At 35.8% G+C, this 12,267-nt stretch overlaps 2 protein-coding genes across 6 annotated transcripts in view; one reads left to right on the forward strand and one right to left on the reverse strand.

The window, feature by feature from the left end:
- The first annotated feature begins 314 nt into the window (after window positions 1-314).
- Window positions 315-990, forward strand: LOC131159337 (ATP synthase subunit epsilon, mitochondrial-like). The gene has a single exon (XM_058114186.1). The coding sequence runs from the start codon at window positions 549-551 to the stop codon at window positions 759-761; it is 213 nt and encodes a 70-aa protein (XP_057970169.1). The 5' UTR covers window positions 315-548; the 3' UTR covers window positions 762-990.
- A 665-nt stretch (window positions 991-1,655) lies between these two features.
- Window positions 1,656-12,267, reverse strand: part of LOC131159336 (uncharacterized) — an 84,238-nt gene continuing 73,626 nt past the window's right edge. For 4 of the 5 annotated variants that reach the window (XM_058114181.1, XM_058114182.1, XM_058114180.1 and 1 more), the window contains 5 exons: window positions 6,997-7,076; window positions 6,850-6,905; window positions 6,614-6,726; window positions 2,408-2,469; window positions 1,656-2,170 (listed from right to left, as the gene is read on the reverse strand). In XM_058114181.1, coding sequence (XP_057970164.1) covers window positions 1,879-2,170; window positions 2,408-2,469; window positions 6,614-6,726; window positions 6,850-6,905; window positions 6,997-7,076 — 603 coding nt within the window. In that variant the 3' untranslated portion in view covers window positions 1,656-1,878. Of the gene's footprint in view, window positions 2,171-2,407; window positions 2,470-6,613; window positions 6,727-6,849; window positions 6,906-6,991; window positions 7,077-12,267 lie in introns of all 5 variants that reach the window. The other variant, XM_058114185.1, reaches the window with a different exon arrangement.

The following is a 12,267-nucleotide window of genomic DNA, read 5'->3' on the forward strand; positions in this document are numbered from 1 at the left end:
TAATTAAATGTATTGATATTGCACAAATTTTTTGGACCCATGAATAGTCTTAAAAGGTGTGATGAGCATTTAATTTAGGTGTTTTTTTATGGACACATTTTCTTATTATAGAAATTTATTAATTAAAAAATTTAGTAATTTAAATGAATTGATGACATTTAACTAATATAAGTTTGTTTATTGCAATTAAAATATTTATCTAAAAAGTAAGAGAAAATATATATTAAAATTTTCATGTCAATATAGGGAGCCTCGAAAAGAAAGATTTGTTGCATCATCAATGATAATAAATAAGGAAAAAAGCTAATTATAGAATGGGATAATGGTAAAAATATTAAGAATTTTACAAGTTTAAAAATTTTGCAGCTATTTCAATCCTATAAAAACTTGCTTGTGCCTAAAATCTTTCATGTCATTTTACTTGTTTTCGCAGATTCAAAATTCTGGATGGTTCTCTTCTTTTGAAGTATTTTAAGAGGAAAGATTTTTACTTGGAAGGACAGAAGGAAGAATCTTGTTGCTCGCAGAGACACCTACGAGAGAGAGAGATGGCGTCGAGCGCGGCGGTGCCGTTCTGGAGGTCGGCGGGCCTGACGTACGTAGGTTACTCGAACATCTGCGCCAGTCTGGTGAGGAACTGCCTCAAAGAGCCCCACAGGGCTGAAGCCCTCAGTCGCGAGACGGTCCATTTCTCCATCTCTAAATGGACAGACGGCAAGCCCCAGAAACCCACTCTCCGTTCAGATACAGAACATGAATGAGGTAGATCGTGATTCCCTTCAACAAAAAATACAAAAAAAACTCATCATTTCATATATATATATATATATAAATGAAAAAAAAAAAAAAAGCTTTACTTATTTGTGGTTATAATACTAACCAGGGTTTTGATTGTTATAATTTTTTTTTTCATTGTGCAAAGCTACATTTATACAGTTAAATACTGTGTTATGTATAATTTTTCCTTTATGTCATGTTCCATTTGTGAAATAGAATGGGGTAAAAGAGAATGGTATGAAAATTTGAATAGAAAATAGAATTAAATCAATTAATAAATTTGATTTAATTTCATTCTCTTTCGATTACACCAAATGTTCAACAAAAGTTTTCTTTTAACATGTGGTCTGAGTTTTTAAATCATCAGTTATAATAACACTTTAAATTTTATTTTGTGCCACATCAAACATGGCGCGGCTTCAAATCAACAGATCAAGAAATCAATTCCAAGTAATCAATTAAGCTAAGTACGAATCGCTTCGCTTCATGTCCAGAGGGTTATCTTCTATATTTTCTTTTTCTATAATAGACGATTTTGGAGACTTTTTGAGTTTTAATTTTAATAGATTAATTACAATTAGTTATATAAGAAATTATTCTATACTTAACAAATACAATAACTGCAGTTATTACTATTCATTAAGAAAGTGTTCCAAATTTATAGATCAGTTTTTCAATCAGCTAAGCATCATTAATGCAACCGCTGTCAGAACACCATCGTCTTACATGCTTCAAGCTCAGTTCGGCGTTGAATTTTAAAAATTCTCATCACAACCCCAACCAAAACTTGATTATCTAAAATGGAATCTTCCAATGCTTGCAAATTTCAAGTCTATTGAAATACTGCAATTAAATTATCGAAGACTTAAACTCAAGGATTTGTAAAAGCAAGATTAACCCACCTTTTTACAGTATCAATACAGCCATAATCCAAACATTTTAACTACAAGATAAAAAATTTGGCGAACCATTAACACATTTAACTCTTCTTCTTTGGAACAAGTCAAGTTTACACCAATAAGAAAGTACTGATAAGCAAAGAATGAAAGGTTCACAAAGAAGAAAATAAAACAAAGTATTATTAAATTCACAAAGAATTGTTCAATCAGTTTCATCGGAGTCCTCTTCAAAGAAATACAAGTATGGAGCAAAGTGCTTGCGTTCATGGGATTCTCCTTCCGCATCCTCACTATTGATCTTGGGAGTTATCCAACCCAGCTGTTGCATATAAACTTCATCATAAGCTTCTATATTCAATCCTGAGGCAAGGAATAGTTCTATTTCATTGACAAACCGCTCTGCTCTTCCAGTCAAAAAAGGCCTTGCAGCGTCTAAGACCAGAGACTCGAAGGCTTCTTGTTTTTCTTCAGGAGCACTTCTAAGTTGCTCAGTTCTGGATAATTGAAGGTTAGTGTAAATCCAATAGCAAGATAATTATAATGGAAAAATGATTCAGTGTTCGCAATATCCTTCACAATTTTTATTGATAGTTTTAATGCCAAACTCAAGCATATAACATTATCCAGCAGAATTCAACAGACAATGATTTAAATTTAATTCATTTTTTAAGGCATGTTATAATAGTAAAGATGCTTCAATTTTGGATGCATGTTAGAATGCAACTTATTACCTTTTCCAGAATGAGTCAATTACACCAAGTACATGATGCACAATGTTGTCAACATCTTCCTCCTACATAGAAATATTACGTCAACCATGTAGTTCCGTAACATGAAAGGGAAAACTTACCACATTCAGCTAAAACATGCAGTCATCCTGAAAATGGGTTTAAATTGATCAAATATTTTGTAATTGGTAAAATCAGAAGGAAATCTAAAATCTTGACTACAGGATCTTTATTTCTCCTAAGAAGCATTTTATGCATTTCATTAGAACACCAAGAGTTTGTGGTTAGGATGTTGAACGTGTAGGTCCAATCCCACCAGAGGACATACAAAAAGCCAACATTCCTTTTTTAAGCTTTCTATTATGGTCCATCTGTTTTCCAAAGTGAAACCAAGGAAAAAAGTATTAGTTGAGGGTATATTATGGCTTGACATACTAATTTGACTCTCTATGTGGTAAATGGAGGAAGTTGTAATGCCAAAAAAAAGGCCCATATGCCGTTCTTGGATGAATTCCAATAAGAACACAACATTATCCCATGCAAAGCTGGCTAATAGAAAAATGCACCTAGAGAAAAAGATGCACGTCTAAGAGCAGATGTATTTGCTCTGCTACTGGGCTCATTTCTGTGTCTGTAGGGGAGGTCAACTAATGTCAGGGGTGCAAGTATCATTATATTTTTGTATGTGCAAGGGTCCATGTTAATTTGACTTTGTCAATACCCTTTTGCCTTCTCCAGATAAAATTTTTTATCAGTTTCGTTTGTGATTTTTATTTACTTTTTCTTCTTACTTTAGTTGTTAGACAAATGGCTCATCCATTAAATATGATTTTATTTTCATTAAACACCATAAACTTCACATTTTTATTATTTTTGATTGGCTATTCCCTTAAAAGCATAAATTTCAATTTTTCATTAATTTTTTCTTCATTTCTCCCCTTATTTTTTTAAAGAAAGCATACACATGATTTTTTATTGTTATAAAGTTAATTTTTTAAAAAATTTTCTTGAATTCTTATACTATTTTCTCCAATATTTTAAAAGGCTAAGGCATAAGGCGAGGTGTTTTAACCCTTAAGAGGCAACCTGTAAGCCTTGAGCAGTTGGGGGCATAAGCCTTCGGAGAATTTGTTTTTAAGATAAAAATATGTTAATAAATTATATATTTAAAATGAAGTAAAAAATAATAAAATCACAAATATAATGTAAAAAATAAAAACTAGATGTACTTTCCAAATTATTAGTTGGCCATTCAAAAATTGCTAACTTGAATAGGTGACATAAATCATGACAAGAGATAGTTATACCATTAGAAAGTTCAAACTATTTTTATGATGTAAGATACAACTCTCAGTTATTTTGAAAAGGTTGAGGTTCAAGAGTTTTAGAAATATAACTCATATTATGACATTCATTTTATACAAACATGTAGTTAAAATTTTCTAACCAATTCTAACTTGAGAATCACACACCCTAAATGCGTAAGCCTCAACTAAAAAGGCACAAAAAAGCGTTTTTTTTTTTTTGTAAAAAATGCATAAGCCTCAGCATATGATGCATTAGCCTTTTTGGAATTTTGGTATTTTAGATTGAGCCTCAAGGCGTTTTAGACATGCCTTGCCTTGAGGCGAGCCTTGATTGAGTCTTTTAAAACACTGATTTTTTTACAATATCTCAGCTGCCCAGGAGAGCAAATCAGTTATTTTCCTCAGAAGCCCCTTTGGAAAACAGCAGGTCCTTTGAAGGTTGCTATTCACCTGGGAGGCTGCTCTAGGGAAGATCCTCACCCTTGACAACCTTCAAATAAAGAGCTTCTCTATCATGAATAGGTGTTTTTTGTGTCTAGAAGAAGCGGAATTGGAGAATCACATCCTTATTCTTCGCTGCCCCTGGACCAGGAATCTCTGGAACTTGGTCAATTCCATGGTCAAACAGAAACAGATCACTGCAGCTTCAGGTGAGGGTGAAATTTGAACTTCTAAAGGGATCTGTTGCACAAGTTCAAAAGGAGAGCTCTTTCCCTTATCCCCCTCCCTATTTTTTGGGTGACTTGGAAAGAAAGGAACAGAAGGGCCTTCAACGCAACAGTCCTCCTCTGCAGGCTGTCATGGAAAACTGGTTATGTATGATCTCTAGTTAGCATAGTGAGGTGCTAGGGAGGGACTTCTGTTATTCTCCACTCCCTGGATGTACTTCAGTGACACGTGCATTGTTTTTGTTATTTGTTGTTTTTGCTGTACTTGAATGGCATCTTCTTGATGTCTTTTTCTAATTATATTTCTTTGCTGACCCCCCACCCCCCAAAAAAAAATACTAGACCAAAAGAAAATCTCTCACAACTCTCTTGAAGTCTCAATATTCCTAGCTAGTCCTACTAAAATTTTAAAAATAGACAAGTAAATAAACAGGGATACTAGAAAGACAAACTTGAATAAGGATGATGCAACTGCCTAAAAGAAAATAAAGCACCCTTCGACCCATCCAAACACTTAGACAACTTCTCCACCACAAGATCCCAAGAACCCACAGACCAAGGATTAGCACCCAACGAACCCTGATCACATCCAGCTAAAGAAGCCAACTCCAAACAACTAGTATCACTTAAATTAATACCAGCAGTTCCACTCTACCCCAAATCAACCTCTTAAACAAAACCTGCTCAAAAAAGGGTAATATTAAAAAAAGACTCCCCATGATCTGGTAAGAAAAAAAATAGTGTTCTCTGCAAATTGAAGATGAGATACCATAACCCCTTCAGTCCCCACCCTAGTCTCTCTTATAAACCCTAGACATAATTGCACTTACTTTACTCTCTACAAAAAGCCAAGTTATCTGGGCTAGGAATATGGTTCAATTCCAAACCCTCAATCAAAGCCCAACAGATATCACCTTCGATAAAATTATGAGCAAAAAAATGTGTAATCTCATTGGTGATCAAACAAGAATCAGAAGTAACCTGCCCTCCTCCCAACTACCCCCAGAAGTATCAATTCCCTAATCAAGTTCATTAAATCCTCCCTAATAAAAAAAATCCATATTTAAAACATTCAGAACAGGAGCCTGGTCCCTCTCCATCCCTACACAACTGCCTCGCTTCAATATCCTAAAAAGGCCTCCCCAACCAAGTTACCTGGGCACAAAAAATAGGATTCCATTCCAAACCATCAAGGCATCAATCATAGGCCTACAAACATCCCCTCAACAAAAAGATTGGCAAAAATTTAACCAACCTATGAAAAAATTTAGAATTGTAATCTCTCCCAACACATTTAAACTTTTTCTTTTGCCTCCCACTCCTCACTTCCCAAAAAATCAGCGCTTCTAACTCATTTTTCAAACACCTCCTCGTACTCCAAAAGCCTCCCCTTCTTTTACCTATCCAACATATCAAGCTCCCCTAGAATGCTAGTCTTCTTAGCACTATTGTCCCCAAACTTCAATATTCCACTTCTTCAACACCTCTTTAAGACGTTTAAGCTTTTCATGAACCTAAACCGTCCTAACCCCTCTCATAATGCTCAGTCCAAGAAATCCTAACCAAAGATTAAGAAGACCAATGATAAAGCCACATGTTTTAAAACCCAAATGGAGTGAAAACACTTAACCTTGCTGGACTTAACAAAAGGAAAACATCTCACAACGGTCTTAACAATGCAACTTGAGAAGGATGGGAGATTTGTCTTCCCATTCACTATAAAACGAGAACCTAACCAACTAGCAATTGCTCTCGCTCCACCCACTAACCAAAAGAATAAAGCATTATCCCTAAGAAAATCTCTCAAACCATACTCCCTAATAAACGTATCAACACACTGCAAACCTAATGTAAATACAACCTCATATGAATCTGTGCACAAAGCAAATAAAAGAATTTCACAAAAATTCTAATAACAATATAAAAAAGATCATTGGCTAATATTGAACAATTTTTCAGTGGAGGAGTCATTTGATTCATTTTTCTAGATAAAAGAGATTCTCCCAACATAAAATGAGGATGCATTTTCATGTATGTTAACTCATTGCATCCTACGTCGCATTCAGAGCTTTATAAATATCCCAAGAAATAGATCTATACCCTAAAATACCATATACAGCACAACAAGAAGATTCAGTTTCAGCACGACATCCATATGATCCCATATAAACTACTGGTCATGAGGTAACAAAAAACAATGACACAAGGGAACAGAAACCAATGAACACATGCACCTGAGTTAAAGCTTGGATTTCCCTTTCCAACCAATTGTGGAGCCACTGATTTTGTTGAAGATATTTATGCGACTTCCAATACTGTGAGACATTGAATTTATCATTTAAGACACCTGATTCAACAGATAAATAACTGAAAAAGGTAGAGAAAACAGTTGGTTTGTCAAGAAACAACAAAGTAGAAAGCCAATAAGAAGAAAACCAACAAAGAATAAAACTGTAGAGCAGCATGATACCTGATTCAGTGTAGTAGCACTGCAATCTATACCTTTGGGCTTTTGAAAGGGAAAAACTGTAGATGCCATCAATGAGAAGTAAAATTGAACATTATCTAACAAATATGCATGGTAAATCAAGTAAAATAAATTGACAGTTTACCATACTTATTTCCAATATCCTGGTTAACATAATGTCGTTGGAAAGAGCTTCCATCATACCCATGTATGATAGAAAAATTTTCTGTCTGCAAATTAGTCAAAATGATTAATCACTTAACTCACAAGGACAGAAGTGCTAAAGATGATTACTAAATTCCACTTAATGGAAAATTTACCAAAGCAAACTAAAAGTACAGTTCAAACATAATTCAGATAGAATCCAAAGGTACTTTGAAATGAAGAATTTTTATAATAAGCATATGAATTTTAAAAATGCATCAACTGGAAAACACATTACATGAAAAACATCAAACTAAAACCTTGTATCATTAGAATTTTAGCATTCCAGAACAAAAATGTACCACGTCTCAGAACAGCTCAACCAGTATGTGGTTCGCTAGGGCGTTGATGTTTTCTGGTAAATATAGCTCAGACCTCCAATACTTATCCTCATCCTCTTTTCATGCAGCATTGCATGCATTTTTGAATCATATATTAAATGTGTTTTCTGTTGGACATTTTGCATAATGACTCAAATCTAAGTTTCCTAATATACGTTTCATGAGGGTAGAAAATTCGGAACCAACCACAAATTAGTCAAATTGATGCAAAATTTGTGCGTTCTCTTATTTAAATATGAAAGTTATCCTGGTCATGAATAATTTTTCTTGTGAGCCAATCATTGTATGCCACTTTTATGTTTTACAGCACTCAATTACTGCCAAATCAAGCACAAGCATTTAAAACTTCAAAAATGATCATGAAGGAGAATCAAACTATTGCCGTGTGAAAGGATTAAGCTCCTACCGGCATGCCAAGGCATTTCACTATGTTAATCATTAACACATTTTCCACAGCTGTCAAACTCCCCTGTTTTAAGGAGTGTTGAGAAGTCAATTCTTATTTCAAGGAGTGTTTCAAGCACATGACGTCATTTTATGTCTTTATCCTTATAAATGAACAATTTAAAAAAGGATGCTTTTGAAATCAAAAGGCCAGGCAAAGTTTGGATTTCCTCTTTCTAATAGTATATATGCGGGAAAGAGACAAAGAAGTTTTGCAATACACACACACATAATTTAAAATAATTAAATAATAATACATAAAAATATTATTATATGCACACTTTGGAGGTACCTTCAATCCCACAATCTTTTAAATCCAGCTGCTCCCACACACACACTTTTGCTCAATAAATTGGTTACCTAGGTTGAGGCTTCTAAAGTGAGCAAAAGGAAGCAACATTGTAAACCTTTTAGAATAAGTCTAGTAAAAGCACAGAATTTTGGTACAACCACATATTGAGATGCATGGCCACACGGTGATTACAGTCACCTATTCCCTACTATCGCACCAATCAACCCCATCCACCTTTGTCAATAGCTTCCAATATATGAATCCTTGAATCACCCAAATCCCCAATATCAAAAGAAAAAGAATTCCTAAACACCACTTGATCCCAACTCAACACTAATCCAATACCCATCACTTTGATCTCAGCCATTTCCACCAAATCCCTTAATCATGTCTCATTGAGCCCTAATCCCTACATGAACCCTATATCCCAACCCTCAAAATCAAACCTAAGCACCATCAAGACTACAAGTCCACTGGACAGGTATAGTTGTCCTGGCATGTTAAAGCTGCTGAAAATTCCCTCTTGTAAATGTACCCATCACAAGGATCCTTTTGTCGTCTAACATAAATTGGAAAACTGACGCCCCTTGACATTCAGAAGCTCAAACCCCATTCTGAAGTAAATGATCTTTGCCGGTTGTTTTTCTTATCAGAAAAGAAGAAATATTATTAAGAAAGAAGAAAGAAGGAGAATACGGAATCCTCTTAAGAGAGGGGGGGGGGGGGATCATGATCGATACTAAACAACCAGCCAATCACGTTGAACATGCTCAAAACACATTCCCTTGAAACAACCTGCAGCAACAGCCCATAAAGAAGCCAAATTTGGATTTTTCCCAAACCAAAAATACATCATCTTCACCAGTTGTTAATGAATGACATTCTGGGTCAATGCAACAAGGCCCAGAGTCCCCAGCCCTTCCTCCATCCCTTGATTGCTAGTGCATCGCATCTTCAACCCAAAATTCATCTGGAAGACCTTATAACCAGCCCATTTATTCACATATGAATCAATCCATCCAAACCTTTTTAACCTTTTTATTCCATTATATTAACCCACTTCATAACAATCAAACCACCTAAGCCTAAATTACTCTTCGACGCATCATTGCCAGTGCCATCATTGCACTATCACCTTCACTAATGCAGCCATTACCATCGTATGTAACCTACCGTTGCACCAATCAACCCCATCTACCACTATCGACGGCTCCAATCTCCAAAATCCTCAAGAATCCCAAAATCCCAATTCAAACCCTACTCGACATTAATCCAATACACATCACCTTGGTCTCAATCAATTGAGCAGTACTCCTAATCATCACCAAACTAATTCCCCAACCATGTTTGATGATGTAGGACAAACATCAGACAACTTGATTTTTCAATTCCAATTTGCCTAAAAATTATTTATAAACAAGGGCCTTATAATAGGCTTACAATGCTTGGAAGATGAGGCAACTAATTTAAGATGCCTAAATAAATCAAAACAGTAGTTTCTTAGAAAAATAAAATGCAGGGAAACCTAAATAAACTAAAATAATAATTCCTTAAATGATAATACGATAGAATTTTGAAATAAAATGCCAGAATTTGAAAAAAAGAAAATAGAAACAAAATCCTCCATGTTGACTGCATCCTCTCCCAAGAACTCAATCTCTAGTTAAAACTGTGTGCAATGGACCCACAAACTAGCTAGAGATCTTCTTCCCTGAATATTCAAGTGCGCTTACAATCTTATCATCAAAGGGGTTCTTACTATGCATAGGCTCAAGACCCGAATCTTCAATATTCTACTATGGTAACATGAGACTTTCTACGAAAATTGTCATAAAATCCTTTCTACCCACGATTATGGCAGTCAACCCAAAAGCATTCAACCCGCTTAGAATTCAGGCTGCAAGGGAAGGGGGCAGGAGGTGGTTCATGTTGAATGGACAGTCTTACAAGTGTCCTTCCAATACTTCTCTTTTTCTCAGCATTCCAGCAAAGGCAGCGACTTGATCCGTGGAATTCATAGGATTGTAGCGTCGTAGGATTGTAGCTCAATGCATAATCCATAACGAAGTCCCTTATGGCGTGATATGATGTGTTGCAGTTTATCTTCTTCAAAAAAATATCGGGGGACTAATTTGTGAAACTCAAGCGTGTCGCATACTTGTATCAACATCTCCATTCTATTGGGTCAAGGCACACAACTTGAAGTATGTCTCCTTCTCATAATTGATCGGAATGAATTTTTCCTCCATCATATGCCACGGAAGATTTCACTCAGCAATTGTTTCTTACCTCCAAAGTCGGCACTGTTAAAAAAGACTATCACCAAGTATATCCAAGGTGCCTGCGAGTCTAAGACAATGAACAGCCATATCAACATTTTCTTCTAGAAGGACACGCAACACGTAAAGATGTTTTCAATTTGGTGGAACCAATCGAATAGTAGCTCTAGGTCCCCCCCCCCCCCCACCAGGTGAACTCATGCATATTATGGACATGAGTGATATTCGGACTACTACGTGAGATTCGACAACTCCCTTTTGGACAACAAAGTCGAAATCATGGACTCAAGATCATCAAACTTCAAATTTAGAGACAATATGAATTTTGAAAGTAACTTCAGAATTGAGAAAAGTAACCTGAGCGGTCAATTCCTAGACTTGCCTTCTTGCCCTTTCTTTCCAAATTGGATAATTAGACTATCTGTTGATTTTAGAGAAGAAAATAATTCTCTTATTTTATTGATGATAAATGTACAGCCGGTATATAATGGAAGGAAGAAAAGTTCCTTTCTTTATATTCGGTAACAAGATACTAATTACCACAAAATCAGGAAACTAGCCAAATATAGGAAACTACAAAATAGGAAACAAACTAATAGAGATATCAGGAATTTCCAGAATCTCTTCATTCCCAAATTAACGTAGTCAACTAATAATAAAATTAGAATTGCTGCAGCGGTATCCTTGAAAATCAGGGATCAGGTATTTCCACTCCCCCTCAAGCTAGGCGAAGATGTTAATCAAATCTTCAAAATTCTTCCTTGGTAGAGCTTTAGTGAGGATATCTGCTATATGCTGACTTGTCGGCGTGTATAGCAGATTAACTATCCCATTTTCTATCTTCTCCTTTATGAAGTGGCGATTTATCTCCACATGTTTTGTCCTATTGTGATGCACCGGATTCTTCGCAATGTTAATAGCTAACTTATTGTCACAAAATATCTTCATTGGTTCAAAAGTGATGATTCCTAGTTCCCTCATTAGTCTTTGCAACCATATTCCATCACAAATTCTGAGTACTATAGCTCTAAACTCCACTTCTACATTGCTCCGAGAAACTACTGGTTGTTTATTACTTCGCCATGTTACTAGGTTTCCCCACACATACGTACAATAACTAGATGTTGACCTATGGTCAGTTATTGATCCGACCCAGTCAGCATCAGCGAACACTTCAATATCTTTCCTTGTCATTTTAAGGTCCCTCAGTATCCGGTTGACAGCTTCCATATGTTCTTGAGTTGGATCATTCATGAATTGACTTATTACACTAACTGAGAACCCAATATCAGGTCTAGTGTGCGAGAGATAAATCAGCTTCCCAACAGGTCTTTGATATTTGCCTTTGTCCAGTGGAACACTGTCCTTATTAGCTCTAAGCTTAGTACTTGAGTCCATGGGTGTTTCAGCCGGTTTGCACCCAAGCATTCCTGTCTCTTTTAGAAGATCTAGTACAGACTTCCGTTGTGACACTGAAATTCCCTTTCTTGACCGGGCTACTTCCATTCCAAGGAAGTATTTTAGGCTCCCAAGATCCTTGGTTTCGAATTCTTTGGCAAGTAAGGTTTTGAGCTTGATCAGTTCATCTTCATAGTAACCTATTAAGATGATGTCATCTACATACACAATGAGAATCGCCAATTTTCCTTTGGTTGAGTGTTTGATAAACAAAGTGTGATATGCTTGACACTGAGAATACCCATACTTCTTCACTGTTTTGTTGAACCTGTCAAACCAAGCTCTCGGGGATTGCTTCAGTCCATAAATGGATTTCTTGAGCTTACATACCTTATACATAGTTGCCTGTGTTTCAAAGCCAGGAAGAATGTCCATGTAGACTTCTTCTATAAGTTCGCCATTG

Source organism: Malania oleifera, chromosome 7 (genome assembly GCF_029873635.1).
Source record: "Malania oleifera isolate guangnan ecotype guangnan chromosome 7, ASM2987363v1, whole genome shotgun sequence".
NCBI lineage: Eukaryota > Viridiplantae > Streptophyta > Magnoliopsida > Santalales > Ximeniaceae > Malania > Malania oleifera.